Raw genomic sequence first — 21,434 nt, forward strand, 5'->3', positions numbered from 1 at the left:
TATGACTTGCATCATTAAATTTGAAACAGGGACTGATTTTTTCAAAAATTTAGGCTAAATTTTTCAGTGTTCTTGGAAAAATACTACCTAACTGAATTTTGAAACTACTAAGCTACTACTCCACATAAAGTAGTCTATTAATAAATTAAATGTCTTTTTTATTTGTTGGACTGTTTTGAAAAATAAGTCCAAACAAAGTCTTCAGTTTCGTTTTTCAGGCCTCCTAACGTTTTTTATGAGAGTGGGAGCTGATGAAAACTTAGACGAAAATATTTGAATGCAAACCTAATCTTTTCCTTATATTTTCAAACAATGCAGAATTTAAATTTTGTCTAACTAAATTCCTTTTGAAGCACGTGTGCTTCAGGAATCGAACCTGCGTTCAACCTGGCAAACTGATTTACAAGTTTTCGTGGCTTATTCCGTATAAGCCCAGCTGTTTGGAATAAAAGCGCTAAGAGCGTACAGTTGTCCAATGAACCTTATTGTTCTTTTTAGCAATGGAATCTTCGGTTTTTCTAAGTATAGAATGGGAAAGAAAGAAAAATATTGCATTTTCTCGACAGCAAACACATGAGCACACCTATTTTCCAACTTCGCTTTTAAATGTTGAATGCGATTTTTAGATTTCCTCTTCACACGTCGAGCATTCTCTCATGTCATATTATTTATACGTTACCTATACCTACAGTAATATAACTTAAGCGGTTTGATCATCGCGTCAGTCGCTATTGGAACTTCTCTCGCGGCAGTTGTTAGTTATGCGTGTATCTACGAGTGCAGCGAGTGCGTCTATTAGATAATGGCCTTTTAGTAAACGACCGCAGGTCACTAGTGGGAAGAAACTATAAGCTAGGGATTTAAACGCCCTTTAAGTTGGTGTCATCAGCATTACACTTAATTTTTCAGTTCTTAAAATCTGATTCGGAAAATTTGTGACAAGTTTATTGCTACAACAGTTTGAAGAGTTGATCTATCGCGTCGCGATAGAGTTGTACAACGAACCTCCATTGATGGGCGGAGGCTTTTCGACGTAACAGGTTATATCTTCGCATCGGCATCGGTCGGCGGCATTGTCATCATCGTCGTCATTCTTCAAGTTCAAGCCAAAGTACTTATCAACCGGGGGAGGCTGCTAGTGCACGTACGGAGGAACTGTTTCTAACCGCTAACAGAGATAGGTGAGTGAGTATTGTATGTAGTCAACGGCGTGTAAAATAACCTCTGAAGCGCGCTGCCACTGCACCGGACTGCATTGTTTTGGGGACGTAACGTAGTAAAACGCAACTGCAGTCTCTTAAAGCGGCATATTATTTGTAACTATTATGTCATCAGTTGTGCTCAAGAAAAAAAATGTGCGAAGAAACTACTCGCATCTTGATGATTGATTGTTCAAGATAAGGAATTGAGTTCGGTTCAATAATTCTTAAATTGAAGTAGGTGGCCGATAAGTTGCCGGGGATTAACAGCTTCTTCGGAAACCTGCTTATTTCAAGGGCTCGCGCATGTCTCACCGTTCATGACCGTCGTAGCCCAACCCTTCTAGCTACACACCATATCACAGCATAGGATCATATGTAGGTATGGATGGAATGAAAATAAAAATAAACCGGTCTCTGCTGGTCTAGCATTTCTTTCAACATAACATAAACCAAGAACCGTTGAGACAGGGCAATAAACGACAGTTTTCTTCCATAGAAGAAAAGAACAAGATTTTCTTAATGGCATTCGGTGCCTGCAGCGTGTTTTTTCTTTATCGATGCGAGAAGGCGAAAGTGATAATTGGTATGAACTCCACCACACACAAACGGGTGAGACAATAATTCAGAAAATTGGTTCTTCATTAATCGTAATCAAACTAAATAAGGAATATCGTGACTATATAAGGGAAAATATATATAATATAGACCAAAGCAACGCCATTGTCATTGTTTAATTGAACGAGACCACGCGTTCATGTAGGTAAATAAGTACCACATGACAGACACTTAAATTTCTATCGTCAATTATCTCCTTTTGCGTGTGGCGCATCCTCAATGGAAGATTTAAGCGGTGTAAAGTTTCGTCATTCGGTACTGAGAATCGAATTTGTTTTCAATCAATGTGGAACGACTCTGAATTATCGCTTTCGCAGATATGAAAAGTGCAAAATTTGAATACCTTCATATACACGAGCAGTTGGGACGGATGTAAATGTAATGTTAGGAGGTATATAAATCTCTAAAATAACCGACTTTTATCTGTGCATATTAATCGAACGCAAAGTGGAACGAAACAATTGTACGCAGTAATAATGGAGTTATTAAATTTTGGCGAATCACATTTCAGTTCAGGAATTTCAATGTTAAAATAACCTTGAACCCTGTGATAGACAGTTTTGTCAACGTGGAGTTTAAGACTAGTGTCCAATTTATTATTTTTGTACTGATTTAGCGCAATTTGCAAATTCCTGGACTTTATTGCTAAGGTGTAGTGCAAACCTTGCGAACCAAATAGGATACGGGAGGGTATTTCCAGCCCATTAAGCGGTAGCCTGAACAATATTCAGGAATTACGTTGAAACTATATTTATTCGAGAGACGATTTCTATACCAGTTGATAGAATAATATTTACTGAATATCGGTGTGTATTTTGGTGTTAATGTAACGCTACTGAATTGTCGCGAGAAATGGAGAAGTCGCTGCGGCTAAATTGGGCCCATTTTCTATAGTGGTGTCTGTTTTTTATTAAACCGACCGGCCGAAATAGCCTGCACAGGGATTAGATGCTTTGCAAAAACAGATCAAAAACGAGACCGATGGATAACGTGTCGCTATTGCCTACATTCCGGGCTCATTGTAGATAACTAGTTTTGCGGTGACAACAGCTTGCTGCTGGCCCTAGTGTATCGTTGAATCGTTCATATACTTTAGCACCAAAAGCAAGTGGTTGTCACCCAAATACTAGCTATGTCAACACGATAGAAGCTTTTCAGGCGTTTCATGCCTCACATATTGGTAGTACACTCAACCAAAAGACCACTTATATCTTATGTGTAAATGCACATACTTTTGAAAAATTAGCGTTCATATTTGTTTTATATCCATCATATAATATTTAGATGGAAAAATGTTAGGATTCAAATGGACAACATATACATTTTACATACCTTTACATAATTTTCAAATGCCATTCACATAACTGTCATGTGATTGTCAGGTGTGCAAAATAAATAGGTGATGCAACGTAATTTTCATATGCCGTTTACATAGCTTTCACATGACTGTCAAATATGTAAAATAAATAGGTGATGTAACGCAATTTTCATGTGCCGATCACATAGCTATTACTTGGAAGTCAGGTATGCAAAATAGATGGTGTAATGTAATTTTTATGTGCCATTCACATAGCTGACACATGACTGTCAGGTATGCAAAATAAATAAATGACGTAAACTAATTTTCATTTACCGATCATATAGCTGTTACGTGATAATCAGATATCGAAAATAAATAGGTGAAGCAACGTAATTTTTATGTGCCAATCACATAGTTGTCACATGATAATCAGATATGCAAAAAGGTGATTCAACGTAATTTTTATGTGCCTTGAACATAGTTGTCACGTGACTGACTGATATGCAAAACAAACAGCAACATGGCGTCAAGGGAGAGTAAGGCAAACGAATTGCTTTTGAATTTCGACTCAGGCAATTCACCGCAAGTGCTTAGAGGTAAATATAAATTGCAATTCACATAAAGATTGAAATAAATAAATCAACTTTGACCATTTCAGGACTTTGTTAGAATCATCGCAAAATATTTAGTTAGGAGAGAAGTTATGCTGCAGACATCTGAGGGTCGGATTACAATGATTGAATTGCAAACCTACGACGATTGCAGCCAACACAACGACTGTAAGCCAAACAATTCTGTATTTCGAACAACTAAAGTATATTACGTTACATTTTTTCAGGAATATTGTAGCTTTTCCTAAGTACCGCGTTGCCACGGTTGCCACACCAACATTCCCGTTAAACCACCATTGTCTATGCTGAGTATCGGGTTTAATGTGTAAGTGCAGCTATATATAGCAGATATGTGACATATTGTATCTTGTGTCTAGAATAGAAGTTTTAAATAAATTTTAGATCGTCGAAATTATCTTGTGATTTGTATATTGTTCCTAATAAACCTCAAAATAAACTATTAATATTAATTATGAAATTGACCATTTCGCATGAGGCACATAAGATGTATGTGACTTTCAAACAGAAGTTAAATGAAGTTCACATACAAGGTACCTGAATTTCACGTAACTTATATGTGCACCTAACCATCATATCAATGTGAATACTTACGTGACGAACACATGATATTTAGGTGAAAAGTATTATGGAAAATATTTATATGGTTTTGCACTTGAAACGTAAGTGATTATTTTTTTGAGTGTAGTGTAAATAACGCACCATATGCTGGAATTAAAAACAAAATGCTGCTAATGGCTAGTGATTGAAAATTGATTTATATTTTCATATCAGAGCGGAATTTTTGTGTTCTTCCATGATAAAAAGAAGTAGAATTGTTCTGTAATAGCATATTCACAGCTGTTTAGTTTCTAGAATAAGTAAACGTGATCATAATTGTGTTTTCCAAACCATCATCAAGAGCGGATACGCATAAGCGATTGCTACTGGTTTTTTCAGCCTGATTACGCGGCAGTGGAAAAACAGTGGTTTTGATGTTTATTGAATAAAATTTAGCAAATTACTTACATTTTTATGAAAATAGTAATAACACATTAAAGCCTATGAGTACTGCATTCATTTCAGTATTGTTATATAGCGACAAAGTTTTTATTTGGGAAAGTGTAGCCAAAAAAGGTAATGTATGCCGAATTTAGTAGCGTGCTGGGAATACCCTCCCGTACCCAATGTTTTGTCACAATGTAATGTTTTTCGTGTCCACTTGGAACGTCTTTTACTAACCGACATAATTAAATTAATATAACTTTTTCGTTGCTGGCCGGGAATATCAACACGGGAAGGAACCCTAGCGGCACATTCAAGCAGAGAATTCCTTGTACATCATGTACTGTCGGCTAGATCTCCCTCCACCTGGTCACTCTATCTTGCTCCTTGCACTATTGGCCGTCTTGTTCCTATCTGATTTGAAGCAAACACCATCTTTGCAGGGCGTTCTTGCAACATACCCAGCACATCGTACCCGTCCAGCTTTAGCCAACTTTTGAATACTGCGTTCGCCATAGAGCTATGCGAGTTCATGGTTCATCCTCCGCCTCCATACTACGTTCTCCTGTACGCCGCCGAAGATCGTTCTTAGCACTCGTCGTTCGAAAACTCCAAGCACTCGCAGGACCTCCTCAAGCATTGTCCATGTTTCATGCCCGTAGAGAATAACCGGTCTAATAAGCGTCTTGTACAGAGTGCACTTTGTACGGGGATTTAGTCTGCTCGACCGCAAATGCTTGTGAAGTCCATAGTTAGCACGACTTCCGGATAATACGCCTCCGACTCTCAAGGCTGGTATCATTGTTCGCAGTGAGCCAAGGTAGACAAATTCGTCAACTACCTCAAACTCGTTGCCGTCGATCAATATACTACTGCCCAAGCAGCGTCGTTCGTCCTCGGTTCCGCTGGCCAGCATGTACTTTGTTTTAGACGTATTTACCTTTAACCCAATCTTTTCTGCTTCGCGCTTTAGTCTAGTGTGCTGTTCAGCCACCGCCGTAGATCTTCTGTCGATAATATCCGTGTCATCTGCAAAACAGATGCGTTTTGATATCCACCCAATTTGTACCACCTTGTAGCACTATGTTGAACGCCAGGTTGGGGAAACCCCCTGTGTGACTCGACGAATGAACTCGACAATCCACCCGAAATCCGAACACAGCACTATCTGCTGTCCATCATAGATTGAATCGGTTTCATCAGCTTCCTGGGAACGCCGCACTCGCACATTATTTTTCATCTCTTTTTTCGGTCGATGGAATCATACTCAGCTTTGAAGCCAACAAACAAATGATGCGTGAGAACTCTGTATTTACGGCCTCCAAAGGGACGATCTGCTGCAATATTAATACTAGATGCATTGTTGGTTGTCCTTCAATGCGTCCGGCTTGATATTCCCCCAACAATCTGTTCACAATTGATAATAACCGTAGGAAAACGATTTGGAACAGCACTTTGTAGGCGACATTGGGAACGGTGATCTTTTTCAGCGGATTTATTGTTCTTGCATCATGTTGCTACATGACGGCCGCCTTAACTTCGCTCATCGTTGAGAGCGCCATAGTTGTCTGCCTGGGCGCCATTCTGCTTCCAACTTTTTCGGTCACCTTACGATCGTCCGTCAAAATACCCGACACATTTTCGGCTCGTGGCACAAATAATTTTCGGGATGTGTTCAGTTTCTGGTAGATCTTTCGCGTTTCCTGAGAATGATGCAGCAGCTCCAACTCCGCATAATCCTGGACACCTTTCCATGTTTTGATGTATGGCACCGCGCATCTTTGCCGCCCGCCCAACTTTCTCATCATCCATTACCCTCCGCATTCGCCATCATGCCAGTCGTTCCATTGATTCCGTACCACGTGCCCGATAATACTTGCCGCTACAGTGCCAATGGCTGCTTTGTTGGCATTCCAAGTCTCGTTCTGTTTATCATTTAATTGAGGCTGGCGACGGTAACAAATGATGTTTGTAATGTAGTAACTTTGAATAAGCTAATCTTAACGTGTTGAACAGCACCTCTCATGTAAGTCATTACCTTTGTAACGTATATACTTTGAATAAAGCATCAGTCTCAACGCAACTCACATGGTGTCAGAAGTGGTATTTTGGGAAAGCGCGGAGTTTCTGATTAAACCCGCCATGAAAACGTTGAGAAACGTTAAGAAAAAGTGAAAAATAGTCAGCCTTTCGTCTCGAACGCACAAATCGCGCACATAAGTGAAATAATTGTTTTGATATACGTAGAAAATCGAGTGTTGCATAATCGCAGAAAATAAAATGGCGCATGTTGAGTCACCGGCTTCTGCAACGGGAGGGCTGAAGCCCCCAAAGCCGCTAGTGCTAGGTGATAATATGGCGGAACAGTGGCGAAGCTGGTACCGCCAGTTTAAATGGTTCTCTATCGCGACGCAGTTAGATGTGAAACCAAAAGAAGTACAGGCAGCAACGTTATTAAGTGCAATCGGTGTCGACTGTATACGTATTTTTGACACTTTTGGTTTACACCCCGAGCAAGAAGAGGATATTAATGTGATAGTGCAAAAGTTTAATGAGTACTTTTCTCCCAAATCATGCATCACATATGAGCGTTACCATTTCAACCGAATCGAGCAGAAAGAAGAAGAACCTTTCGATGTGTTTGTAACTCGCGTCCGGGAGCAAGCTAAAAAATGTGCTTTTAGTATCCTACATGATTCGCTTATAAAAGACAAATTGATTATTGGAATGCGGTATACGAAACTAGTTTCCAAATTGCTAGATGACGAGCTCACACTTCAGAAAACAGTCGAAATCTGTCGCAACTACGAGCTAACATCGATACAAACGAGAGAGTTAAATAAGGAAGAAAAAATAGAAGTGTTAAGATCAGCAAAGCGAGAAGAACCAAAAAAGTGGAAAGAAGAAGTGTTCGACTGCAATCGATGTGGACGAAAGCACAAAAAGGGTGGCTGTCCGGCGTTTGGAAAAACGTGCAACTCTTGTGGACTTAAAGGTCATTTCGCGGTTATGTGCAGAATGAAAACAAAATCTGATAGAAAAGTGAATGAGGTTATACAGCGAGTGAGCGAATATGAAGAATCCGATGCAGAAGAATTTTACGTACATGTCGTAGATAATAGCAATGAAGATGATTGGTTCGAAGTCGTCGAGTTTCAAGGTAAACGTGTTTCAGCCAAGTTGGATACCGGTGCTCAGTGTAACGTACTTCCCATAAGGATTCTTCAGGATACTTCAGCAGCTGTCAAGCCGTCTAGGACGAGAAATCTCGTAACGTACAATGGACAGAAAATTCCAGTCATCGGGGAAGTTTCAGTTAATTGCATCGTCAAAGGTAGGTCCAGTCCAATTACGTTTAAAGTCGTGAAGGAAGATGTCACACCAGTGCTAGGCCGCAAAACTTGTAGTTCTCTCGAATTGATTACTAGAATTCACACAGTCGAGGTAAACGAAGCCGTCCTGTACGATGGCTTAGGATGTTTGCGGAACTATATTTATGATATCGATCTAATCGGCGATCCAAAATGGGAAATCCGCCCATCGAGAAACGTACCCCATAGCATCAGAGAAGATGTTAAGAAAGAACTATCGAACATGGAAAGGCTGGGAGTGATCGCTAAGATACATGAGCCTACCCCAGTTGTTAATGCTATGGTTATTGTTCGAAAGAAAGGAAAAATACGTATCTGCATAGACCCATCGCAGGTTAATCAGAACCTGTTAAGAAGGCACCACCCCCTCACGACAATTGAGGAAATAGCAGCACGCCTTAAGCACTCTACACGGTTTACAATTTTGGATTGTAAAAAAGGATTCTGGCAGATTAAAGTGACCGACCGAACATCGAAGTATCTTACCTTTGGAACACCGTGGGGTCGTTATTGTTGTAAGCGGCTCCCATTTGGCCTTGCATCAGCTCCCGAAATATTTCAAAATGTTATGCAGCAGCTGCTTGGCGATATAGATGGCGTTGAATGCTCGATGGACTATATATTAATTCATGCTAGGAGTTCAGCGGAGTTGCACCAAATTACAGATGGCGTATTAAAGCGAATCACTGCAGCGGGATTAAAATTAAACCGGGAGAAATGTTTGTTTGACCAGCCATCAGTTAAGTTCCTAGGACACATCCTTTCAGCCGAAGGGGTAAAGGCGGATGACGATAAACTTGACGCAATACGGAAACTTCAGGTGCCGACTAATAAACAGCAACTGCAAAGAGCCCTTGGCATGATTACTTATCTCGGTAAGTTCATTAAAAATTTATCAGATATAACAAACCCGCTTCGAATGCTCTTGTCGAAGAACGTAATGTGGGAATGGAATGCAGAACAACAAGATGCCTTTTTGAAAATAAAAAACATGATGATTTCTCCTCCCATACTAGCTTTCTACGACGTCAACGCACCAGTCACGCTGTCAGTGGATGCCAGCTCAAAAGCATTTGGAGCTGTATTGATGCAAAGTGGTAAGCCAGTCGCTTATGCTTCGAAATCGTTGAATGCAGCAGAGCTCAATTATCCGCAAATAGAGAAAGAGGCTGCTGCAATTCGTTTTGCTTGTCAAAAGTTTCATCAGTACGTATACGGCAAAGAACTGATTGTCGAAAGTGACCATAAGCCACTAGAATCCATTTTTCGAAAACCATTGGATCGTTGCCCACCACGGCTCAAGAGGATTAGGCTCGACGTTTCACAGTATAATCCACGTGTTATCTACGTACGAGGCAAGGACATACCAATTCCAGACATACTTAGTCGGGATGTTCTGAATCACCAAAAAGATGAGTTTGAGGATGAATTGGAGGTTCATATAGTATTACAGATGTCGAAGCGAGCAGCAGGCGAGCTTCGAGATCATATCGTGGTGGATGATGAGATGCAGCTATTGAAACAAACGATAATAACTGGTTGGCCGGATCGTAGGGATGAAGTAAATCCTATCTTGCGAAAATATTGGTGTTTCAGAGATGAGCTTGCTGTATACGAAGGAATTTTGTTCAAAGCTAATCAAGTAGTTGTACCGCAATCGCTGCGGAAGAAAATGCTTACCGCTATCCATAGTGGACACTCCGGCCTGCACAGCTGCATAAAACGAGCGAAACAGTCGTTGTTTTGGATAAATATGACTTCAGATATACAGGAGACGGTTGATGCCTGTAGAATTTGCCAGAAACATCAACATGATAATGTTAAACAAAGTATCGTGTCGAAAGAAATTCCAAGTTTGCCATTTGAGAGAGTAGCGACGGACTTATTCCACCTCAAAGGAAATGATTATATACTTATCGTGGATAGCTATTCGAGTTTCTTTGATTTTAAAAAGCTGACAGATTTATCATCACGGACAATAGTCACAAAACTCAAGGAATGGTTTGCGGTACATGGGATCCCACGAGTGCTTGAATCAGATAACGGACCTCAGTATTCTTCAGAAGAGTTCAAGGTGTTTGCAAGGGAGTGGAGTTTTGATCATAGCACTTCCAGTCCATGTTTTCCAAGAGCTAATGGATTAGCTGAACGCTACGTTCAGACAGCTAAAAATATTCTAAAGAAATGCACCGAAGATAAGTCTGATATCCAACTAGCTCTGCTACACGCCCGAAATACACCGAGATGCATTGGTTTACCTGCTTCTAGTGAAAGACTTATGGGAAGGCTTCTTCGTACAAATTTGCCAATCACAGACAAAACTTTGCAACCCAAGCTGATTTCGGGTGTTCCAGAAGCATTGTCGGAAGAGAGAAAGCTACAGAAGCAGTATGCTGATAGAGGAACAGTGGAATCGAAACAATATCAACCTGGAGAGCCAGTACTTGTTCAGAATCAAAACACTAAGTCATGGACACCAGCAACAGTGGTGCACTGTGTCGATGGAAGAAGATCGTATGCAGTAACTGACGGGGAAACAACACTCAGAAGAAATGCTCACCATATACGCCCAGTTAAGGCAGTGCAAAACGAAAATGAAGGAGTGTTGAAGCCACCACCTGTATCGGAAAATCAATTAGCAACTGCGGAAGACGTTCCAGACAGTTTAGAAATCGTCCAACCAGGTGAAAATGGCACTCTTAATAACCAGCAACAAACAACTCGTAGTGGCCGTATGCCTAAACCATTGAAGCTTAAAGATTTTGTGTATTATTAGTATTCTTTTAAAAAAAGGGAGATGTAATGTAGTAACTTTGAATAAGCTAATCTTAACGTGTTGAACAGCACCTCTCATGTAAGTCATTACCTTTGTAACGTATATACTTTGAATAAAGCATCAGTCTCAACGCAACTCACAATGTTCACAAATCACAATGGAATGTTTTGGGTGCAACCATTACCTGCAATTTGCAAAACTCCTGTTGGATTGGTAGTCCTCAATGGGTTTGAAGCTGTGACGCTGCGCATGGACGACATTATTTTTGTTCAATAATCAGCATACTCAAATAAGCTCCAATGATTGCCAGGTTACCGTATAAATAGTCAAGTGAGTAAATTGTTACAAACGTGTTACAAACAGATCTTAAAATAAATGTTTCTTCTTCGTGGTTTAGCTTTTCCGAAAAAAGCAAGCAAATCTTCCAAGTAGTATCCGTCATAGCAGATGGAGGTTGAATAACGACGATACTTGATTAAAGGCCCGCTGCAGACCGCTGTAATTAGTGCGATGAGGTGCTAACCTCAACATTGCATTGTTCCGCAGCGCTCGTGGTTGAACATTTATGTTAATCTATCTCAACACCGCGCGGGAGTCAATTCTACCCTGCAGGCTATCCGCAATAAACAGTGCTCTGGAGCTAGCACTACGAACACGGAGGAGTTCAAGATCGATCAGTTAGCAGTGGCTTTCATAGCTGGGAAGACGGAACGGGTTTCTTCATGGCAGCTATCGCAAAGCGAAGCTAAGAAATCGGTGCTGAACTGTCGATCGGTGAGATATGAGCGAAACCATTGCAAAAGGTTATCGCGAACCATGAACCCTGTCTATGTAATTTTGCAATTTTGGCGTGGTTTATCTTGTCAAAGGCTGCCAACAGGTCGATATATAAAAAATCGGTTTTAGCTCGTTGGGCCATAACTTCCGTTATGTATGATGTAAAACATAGCAGATTAGTATTGGTAGAGCACTGGGAAGTGAAGCCATGTTGATCAGCACTTAGACATTGTTTACAGTGAGAAAGTAGAGGTTCTATCTAGTCCAGGATTGAAGGACGACTTGAGCATGGTCACGGGCTTTGAAATCATCTCGGCATAGATATCAATATATTGGTATATTGTTGATTGATTAATCACGGGAGCCCGGACTCTTTGTATTACTCGTTTACATAGTTTCAGTCTTCGGGTGACGCTTCAATCTTCGTTGAATACTGTGTTGATACTGCGGAAAGCATTGGCAGCTGACTCGCCTGTACAAATTGTTTCTTGGCGTAAGAGAGTTTTAGTGCAAGCGTGCGCCGTGCTTGAGCGGCAGATGCTGCTGACGATATTTGGCACGATTGTATCTTGTAACGTTAAGCTACCACCCATTCCAAAATAATATGGTTATAATCAGACAGTAAAGTCTCATGCAACCTTTGCCCGTATTTTCCGAGATCCATATTAATATATATAGGGTATTGTCGTTATCGTCGGGCCACTGTTATGGTCGGGCCATCACGATTTTACAGTTTTAGTAACTCATGATATCTATGATACAACCATTGTAAAACTTCTTACTGTGAAAGCTAACTTTTCACAATATTGTGAGTTTCAATCGTGTATTCAAAACACCCGTACTGAATTCAGTGACTAAATCTTACAACAAAAGTTTTCCAGGCGCAATGAACTTTTCTTCAAGAAATGATTCATGAAATGCAATTATCGATATAAATTTTGAAAATACATGAAGTGTGTTGTGCTGCACACGAACACTATAGAAAAATCCCCTCCACTAAGGTGTTTGGGAAGACTAAGGTGAAATACTAGAAAAGCGCTATTTGTAAAGGTCGGGCCACTTGAGTAGTCATGGTTGGGTCACCATAATTTTGAGCGCAGAAGTGCAATAATCGCTAGAGAATGTCATTCACGTAAAATATGATGATATAAAGCAAAATTAATACGACGAAAACCTAGATTTTTGTTTTTTTTTATTGTAGCTGTATACTTCGGAAAAGGCGATTGTAGCAATATTGATTTTACAAGATCACCAAAATTTCGCAAAAATGCAATTAAAAAAAGGGTATTTGTACCTATATGAGCCGTCGTTCACGGAATTCATTCTTTTCAAGTGTCTATATTGAATTTCAATACGTATGTCTTAGATTTTCTGCGGTGGCCCAACCTGTACAACTAGGCCCGACTATGACAACATTTTTTGTCTTCACGTAAACGCTTATAACTTTTTGATTTTTCAAGCAATCAGTTCAAAACTTTCCGGAAATATACCTTTTTCTTAGACCTTTGCAACGATGTATTTAGATTTCCAAAATTCCTTTTGAAACGAAAGTTATGGGCGAATTGCAAAACGTGGCCCAACCACGACGACACTCCCCTACTATTAAATATTAAATATCTAGAGGAGTGTCGTCGTGGTTGGGCCACGCTTTTGGATGTTTTTGAGTAGCTCGGATTCTCAGCTGTTTAAAGTCGGCCAATCACGGAGTGCAACCTTGTTATCGCCTTGACCACGGACTTTGCTGGAATAAACTTTGCCATTTGTGGGAACCCTTTTTTGTAGCCCGCAGAAACGCGAAGGTTGATGCGTAGAAAATTCATCGATTGTTAACGACAAATCCAAAAGATTGGTTCGGAATTTACTCGTTTTCCGAATCGTTAAGGATTTCAGCAACATCTACTGCCTGAAGTCCTTATACTGCTTATTGCTGCGTTAAATCCTCGAATATTGCTGTCAAGTTTGGAATGCTTACTCCCAGAATGGAGTTGACAGAATCGAAGCTGTACAGCGAAGATTTGTGCGCCTTGCCCTTCAACACCTTGCACGCCTTCTGAGGTGCTTACAACGAAGATTTTTACGAAACCGTGGGTTTCTGCAATTTTCAGCCAGACGAACGAATTACGAGATCCGCAGTAGTATATGTAGTTGGACTAAAGTTGCCGAAGGGTTACTTTATCCAGGGCAGCAATCAAACGTAATTTGAGAACAATTTTAATCAACTTCGATATCATTAGGCCAGAAAATTAGTCTGTTGATAGTGTAAATAAATTAAAAAAATAGTGCATAATGCTGTGAAAGGTGGTACTCAACAGGCTCCGTTTGTGGTTGGGTATTTCTTAGGTCCGCCTCGTCCACCATTCATTGACGGCATAAGTGGCATAACGTCTTGGGTTAGGGATTTGTCCATCCCTGTTTTTATATGATAACAATTGATAACAGCTATTCAATCATCAATCATCCCGCTTTCAGGGGCTTTCGACCCTCTGCTCTAGTTCTCAATAATTTCTAATTCGTGCAAAGTACAGAGATCCGTCGTTGCAGGACTTCAGCCTCCAGCATGCAAGCTTCCTCAGTATTTGGTTCGAACTTGAATAACTGTTTAATCTTTCTCTCTCATTCAAACAGATTACAGCGAAAATGTCCACTCTCAGAGGCTTCATCGTCGGATTTCTACTGTGCCTCTCAACCGTCGTTGACGCACAGAGCAGATGCTGTGAAACGTACTGCTACAGCCAGGACAACGATCGAACCCAGTCGAAACACTTTGCCACCAAAACGGCATACGAGGTCATCCGAGGTTCGATCTCCAGCCGGGAGCACATCGTACCCAGTAAGTTTCCCATAGTAGCCACGTAACGATTGGCCGTAGACTAAAGTGTTTTCTTTACAGATTGCAGAGCATCCAAGTTTTGGCTTTTAAGTCGCCATGGAACACGTCTTCCTGGCAAAAAGGATATCGAGTTTTTACCCAGCGCGTTAAACAATGTAAGTGTTAGCTAATACCTTATTGGTTGACCACAAATTTACAACTGTAGTTATTCAATTTTAGCTTCGTGATTCTATACTGGATAATTACGAAAATAGAAGAACCGCTCCGGATGTTGGTAGAATGTGTCCTGATGATTTGGAGCTTTTGCGAAATTGGCGCTGGGACAGGAACATTACGGTTGACTACGAATCTTTTCTGACGGCACAAGGCTGGAATGATCTTAAGTTCCTGGCGAAGCGTGAGCAGGATCGATTTTATGAAGTTTTTACCGGTCCGTACGTGAAGGAGCACTATCTGGTAATTATGGGAGGAAATACTTATACTGTTAAGAGTTGTTAAATAAGTTTACTTTCACAGTTCCGTCACACGACAACCCAACGAACGGAGGCTAGTTTTAAAGCATTCGTCGAAGGTCTCTTCGGGGACAATGCGTATAACCAAATCAAGGCGGAGCCTGAACCAAATGACGATACACTGCTGAAGCCGTACGATTTTTGTCCGGCGTATGACGCTAACAAGGACAAGAATGACCTGCCTGAATCGGAGGTGAAGAAATTCCTTACGTCGCGCCTGTTCCTGGAAACCCTTTCGGACATTTCCATGCGTTTGGGTTTCCGTTACAATTTAAGCAGCGACCAGGTAGAAGCCATGTGGGATGCCTGTCGGTATGAACAGGCGTGGCATCTGCAGCAACTGAGTCCGTGGTGCAGTGTATTTACCAAAGAACAAGTCAACGTGTTGGAGTACAAAGAAGATCTTAAATACTATTATCAGAACAGTTACGGTTACGCGAAGAGCGCAGACCTTGCCTGCTACGCCGTAGCGGACATGATGAAGCACTTCAGCCGGGCAGATAATCCTCAGGTTGTTGCTTACTTCACACACGAATCGGAAATTCAGATATTCCTTAGCGCTTTGGGTGCCTTGAAGGATCTGGACGCACTGCGTGCGGATAACTTTCACTCCATGCGAAACCGCAAGTTCCGGTCCAGTGCTCTGACGCCGTTCGCTTCCAATGTAGCCGCTGTTAAATATCAATGCGCGGACCCTGTAGAACCGGTGAAAGTAATATTCTTCCTGAACGAAAAGGCTCTTATGTTTGATTGGTGCAACGTAGGGCTGTGCAACTGGTCGGAGATGGTTCGACAGTTCAAACGATATACTGACGGGGACTGTGCTAGGCTCTACTGTGGAGGTAATGCAGCAACGACCAGGCAATTACCTTCGTTAGTAATAACCGTTGCAACTATTACTTCTTTAGTGTTAGGAAAATTAGCGAAGTAAATTTGCTATCAACTGTAATAGAAATTGTCTATAAATTAATGATTCGAAAAACCAAAAAAATAAAAGCCTTATAACTTCAACGGAAGTTACAATTTTAGGTTAGGTAATTTTTGTCTGCACCTAACCTAACCTCTCTTCTACACAAATTTGAATATTTTTTATACCTTCCTTATAACGAAAAGTCGTCATTATATAGTTTTTCGAAATTTATATATTTACAACCGACAAATGCAGAGAATAATCACAAAAAAGGTTAGAGCTAACGAGAGCCCAACCGCCACAGCAAAATGTAAGATCAAAATGCTATCCATGTCGTTGCCTTATATACGCATATTAAGTTGTATTTTATTTCACGCGGAAAAGGTAAATTGAAAGTCGATTTTCTGCATATACGTTATTCTCTTCTCTCGAACGACTGTCGCTTTCGATATACTGATGCAAATTTTTGGTTGTAACAAGTGAAAATGCTAGAACAATGATTAAAAAACGAAGGGTTTACGAAAGTACGGAACGTTCCCCCGAAGAAGTATTGACTGGTGATTGGTCATTTGTTACCACACAGCCATTTGTTCACATTCAACTCTCTTAATACTTCTTTAATTCCGGATATGGAGCGAATGTTCCGTTCGCCGATGACTGAAACTTTCGAGTGGCATATCTAAAAACATAGCAGATTGCTTTCAACATTTCGTTAAGTAAAACAATTTATAGCGGACCTGAAAAACAATGAACTTCCTCGTTTGTGACTGCCGGATGCCTTCAATTTACTGTAGCAATCGCGCCAATCTCGGTACAGCTCCATATGCGGTAAGTTGCCGGCTTTTAGCCTGGAACACAGCAAATCGTTACTGATACCATTTACCCTAAAACAGAGTTGAATGCCAAACTCACCTTGATCCGTTAACGATCATGCATGTTGAAACGACATGATACGGGTAGAACATGCTGGATGCCACGAATTGGGAAATCGATGCAAAGTAGATCCGTCCCTCGTGCTCCCGGATCAGATACTTGCTAACCAAATAGGTTGCCGAGCTGGATATGATCAGGCACCCGAGATCGCATATCAAACGGGGCAAAAAGCCGGCAAAGAAACCGAGCGGACCATCCTGGGACCAGATTTCCTTGATCGACTGCCACAAACCGGAGTAAATTCGCTCACGACCCACGAATTGGGCCATCATGCGAATCGAAATAACATGGAAAGGTTGCGAAATCACAACGCCGGCAGTGTGAACAACTAGATTGCGCTTCAGTGACTTTTTAAAATGTTCATCTATTTCCTCTACGGCTGCATTTTCGTCATTCTGGCGCGCCTCTTCGGATTTAGGTTGCTTGACCTTTTCAATGCCTAGATGATCTGCAAGTTTCTCGCTGTAATGTGCACTCAACAGATTGCCTATGATTTTGGCACTCAGTCCCCGGAAGCAGCCATAGAACCCATCGATACGCTTGATATGAGCCGCTGGAAAACAGTCAATGACAGCGAGATTTCAAAGAATCATACTACCAAACTTACCATACTGAAACACGTTCGGTAGAACTAAAGTTGGTTTGCCAAACAGAGTCCTGCCGGGCACCGCTGGAATTGGCTCAAATCCGATCTATACAATTCAGTACAATTTTTAAAACTACTTTCAATATCATTCCTGATCCACTTACCTGCATCAAAACCTTAGCGTACTCAAACGGATGCAGTGCGGTGGTCACACCGAAACGCAGTGCAAATCGAACAAACTCACTGGCCTCGTAATCGTTGCCATTATCATCTCGTTCCACCATTGTCGGCATCCTGGCTATTGAACGCAAAAGCGGCACTTACAGTTACACAACTATTCAAAACTCGAAGCAAACAAGCACGAAAAGGTCGGTGGGCTGCAGAAAACCCGAAAATTGAACTTTTTTCCTGCTGGATTTTCACTCGGAAAACGGTCCCGTTCCGTATAGATTACAGCTGCTATGATTGTCAAATCAGTGATGCAAATTGCAAACGTTTGGAATGACAAAAGAAAAACCGCAGAAAAAACATTATCAAAAACATGATGAGAGGTGGATTCTGCAAAACGACGAAGAGAGGTCAACTCACTCGTTGATAGAATGGTGAGGAAAGACGTACACTATACTGGAAATAATTGTCAGTATACATGGCCGTCGAAATTCTAAAAATAATTGTAAATTTTTAAAGAATTTTCTGCTTTTAACGTAGAACTACACTTTTGTTTTCAATACTGGAATGCATTTTAGAAATACATGGGCTGAACGTGACCTGGGTAATCGAAAATAGTGACGTTAGCGGCCAAAATTTGAAAAATAGTGACCAAAAAGTAACTTAAAAGACCAGAAAAAATAACTTAGCTTAAGTTATTTACGAAGTATATAACGCTGAAAACTATTGAAAATAATATTGCTACTGTGTTACCTGACTCACTGCGAATATGCGTTGGTATTCGCGGGATCGTGTTGGTTCGAAAGGTTTCGAAAAATATCGCCCTTGTATCGAAAATATCGTTAATTTTGATCACTAAAAATAACGTACTTAAACGTTATATTTCATGTGCCAGTAGTACGCAATAATTGTATTGTGAAACTGAATTGTTATTTATGCAACTTTTTACAAATTAAATGCAATAACAAAAGCACAACTTATAAAAAATCGTTTGTTATAGATATTAACTGCATATGCGTTATAAACGAATAAAACGTATGGTTACGTTTTATTTCAATAATACGCATATTCGCAGTGAGTCAGGTAAAACAGTAGCCTAGTAGTATAGGGATGGTCATACCAACTACCAGAACTTACACACGAGCTGGGCACAACTTTTATAGTGATGGGCGAGATGCAGAAGCGGGAGCGGGTGAGAAGCAGATTATGAATCAAGGGCCGATTCTTTTATATTAGCATAATTAACATGCAAAGTTCTCACCTCGGACGACGGACAGAGACGAATTTTACGCGCAGATGGAGCGTGAATACGACCGTTGCCCAACACACGATATCAAATTAATCATCGGAGTCTGTAATGCTCCGCAAACGAACGAAAACGGCCTAAGACTTGTCGACTTCGCCGCGAGCAAGAACAGCATAACCTCCACTCCACTTGAAAACTGTTGGAATGCCGTCAAAACAGCTATTAACAACGTAGCGGAGAACGTCTTAGGCCGTGTGGCACCAAATCCACGTAACGAATGGTTTGACGAGGAGTGCCAGCAAATATTGGCTGAGAAGAACGCAGCGCGGGTACAAATGCTGCGTAGAGCCACCCGTTAGAATGTGGAGCGATACAAACAGAAGCGGAGACAGCAAACCCGACTCTTCCAGGAAAAGAAGCGCCACCACCCAGTAAACCATTTGGTTTGTATATCTCGATTGCAACTAAGGTATACGAAATCATATCTGAACGAAAAAGTTTTATTTCACGCCATATTAGAACATATATGTACCAAAGTGGAGGCGATATACGTGCGAAAATTTTGACAACTATTTGTAATTCTATTTTACGCAGTTTTTATAACACGCAACTAAATACTCCTGAATATATGATTAAGATATAATCAAATATTGCAATTGTCTATCCTGCTTTATAAATCACAGTCATGAATTGTATATGAAGACACGCACGACTGCAAAACAACTTATTGTTCACTTCGATTTGACATACTCTAATCATTATACAATTCCAATGTGAAATTGACATGAAAACGATTTAATGTGAACTTTCTATTACGATTTTGTGTTATCTGGGCAAGAGGAGAAGGAGTGCGAAGAGCTCGAGCAGCTGTATCGCTTTCATGATACACGGAAGTTTTATCCGAGACTCAACGAATCTCGCAGTTTTGTGCCGCGGACCGAAATGTGCAAAGATAAAGATGGAAGTATCTTGACTGACGACTGTGCGGTGATCGAAAGGTGGAAGCAGCACTACGATGAACACCTAATTGACGTGCAGGCGGAAGACCATGATAGTGGAGAAAGTGACTTCATTGGTGCAGCAAGCAACGAAGATGTGTCACCCCATCGATAAGGGAAGTTCAAGAATCCATCCAGAGGCTGAAGAACAACAGCGCAGCAAAAACGAATGGTGTTGGATCGGAATTTATGAAGTTAACATTTGGGATACGGAATGACCACTGAATGAGTGGAAAGACGGGCTGATCGTCTCTATCTACAAGAGACATGAAAAGCTGGATTGTGAGGCGATAAGCTGAATTGTCGACTGTTGTTAATAGGGTATAGATTTGGGGAATGTTATCAGACCACCTTCGCACCAAATTTTCACCCTGTGCAGATCCTCTAGAAGTACCGCGAAATCCAAGTCCCCACGCGTCACCTGTTCCACCACCCTAAAGTCGCATATGATGTGCAATTGAAAAGTGTGATTGCCTCCCAGTTGGCTACGAGGTATGACGCTAGCCTAACAAGCCAGTCGTCGTATGTTCGAATCTCGACTAGAAGAGGCTGTTAGAGTCAATGGGATCGTAGCAACTGACCCTGCAATTGTCCTGCACTCCAACAGCTGACTGCGAAGTCTGTCGTATACAAACAGAAGCTCAAGTTTCGATAACGGAATGTAGCACCTAGGCTTTGATGTGCTATGATAGTGCAAACTGACAAAAACTGGAAAAATCTTGGACGAAAACGATTTTCTAGAGAAGCTTACTAGATTTATCATGGCTACGATGGATATAATCCATCGATAGACGCCGAATGAGAATTTTAAGTGGATTATCGGACATATTCCAATTTTGCAGGGAACTTTGGCAAAGAGATGGTCTTCTCTGTCTGCTATTCAACGTTGCGCTTGAAGAGGTTATAAAGCGAGCTGCAATCAATATGCAAGACAACATTTTTAATAAATGAAATCGATTTATCTCGATACAGTCGATCAGAACAGGTCCTGTCATAAGTAAATAAATAAAAAAAAACACTGCTTAGTCTCCATCAAATACACAGCATATCGTTCGCAGGGTGAATATTTGGGTAGCCGAGGACGTAGAAGCATGACCAGTCAATCCTCACCCATGACATTTTGCTTCAGCTTGTTATAATGAATGCATTTTTCATCACTGGAGCCAGGGATGGTTCGATCACTTTGACTCAATTTTGATTCATTTGACACTACCGTTTCAGCCGAGCAAAATTTGTCAATTTGATGTATGGGACATTTGTAGATAATAACTAGATCTACAATTTTGCTAAATAAAGTGTTGCTGTAACTTTTGTAGTTACGGCACTACAATGCTAGTACCTCTTTAGTAACTAAATGAACGTTCATTTAGTTACTAATGAGGTACTAGCATTGTAGCACCGTAACTATAAAAGATACAGCAACACTTTATTCAGCAAAATTGTAGATCTAGTTATTATCTACAAATGTCCCATACATCAATTTGTTAAGTTATGCTCGGTTAGGACGCTACTGTCAAATGAATCAAAATTGAGTCAAAGTGATCGAACCATCCCTGACTGGAGCAACTTTTTTCCTTCTGACCGATGCACATTTCGT

At 40.8% G+C, this 21,434-nt stretch overlaps 2 protein-coding genes across 3 annotated transcripts; one reads left to right on the top strand and one right to left on the bottom strand.

Annotated features, from left to right (window-relative positions):
• The first annotated feature begins 741 nt into the window (after positions 1–741).
• Positions 742–15,961, top strand: LOC128736382 (multiple inositol polyphosphate phosphatase 1-like). Of its 2 annotated transcripts, none has more exons than XM_053830858.1 (5): positions 742–1,181; positions 14,280–14,484; positions 14,545–14,639; positions 14,704–14,940; positions 15,001–15,960. In XM_053830858.1, exons 2-5 carry the CDS (start codon positions 14,292–14,294, stop codon positions 15,925–15,927), a joined length of 1,452 nt encoding a protein of 483 aa, XP_053686833.1. In that variant the 5' UTR covers positions 742–1,181; positions 14,280–14,291; the 3' UTR covers positions 15,928–15,960. The 2 variants fall into 2 exon arrangements, with proteins under 2 accessions (XP_053686833.1, XP_053686834.1); XM_053830859.1 differs by lacking the exon at positions 742–1,181 and adding an exon at positions 11,132–11,207 and having other exon boundaries at positions 15,001–15,961.
• A 166-nt stretch (positions 15,962–16,127) lies between these two features.
• LOC128736982 (mitochondrial carrier homolog 2) lies at positions 16,128–17,887 on the bottom strand. Its single transcript, XM_053831506.1, has 5 exons — positions 17,590–17,887; positions 17,447–17,531; positions 16,819–17,392; positions 16,644–16,754; positions 16,128–16,585 (listed from the first exon to the last, which is right to left on the bottom strand). The coding sequence occupies exons 1-5, from the start codon at positions 17,716–17,718 to the stop codon at positions 16,513–16,515; spliced, it is 972 nt and encodes a 323-aa protein (XP_053687481.1). The 5' UTR covers positions 17,719–17,887; the 3' UTR covers positions 16,128–16,512.
• Between the last annotated feature and the right edge of the window lie 3,547 nt (positions 17,888–21,434).

The sequence above is a fragment of the Sabethes cyaneus genome, chromosome 2, assembly GCF_943734655.1.
Source record: "Sabethes cyaneus chromosome 2, idSabCyanKW18_F2, whole genome shotgun sequence".
In the NCBI taxonomy this organism is placed as follows: domain Eukaryota; kingdom Metazoa; phylum Arthropoda; class Insecta; order Diptera; family Culicidae; genus Sabethes; species Sabethes cyaneus.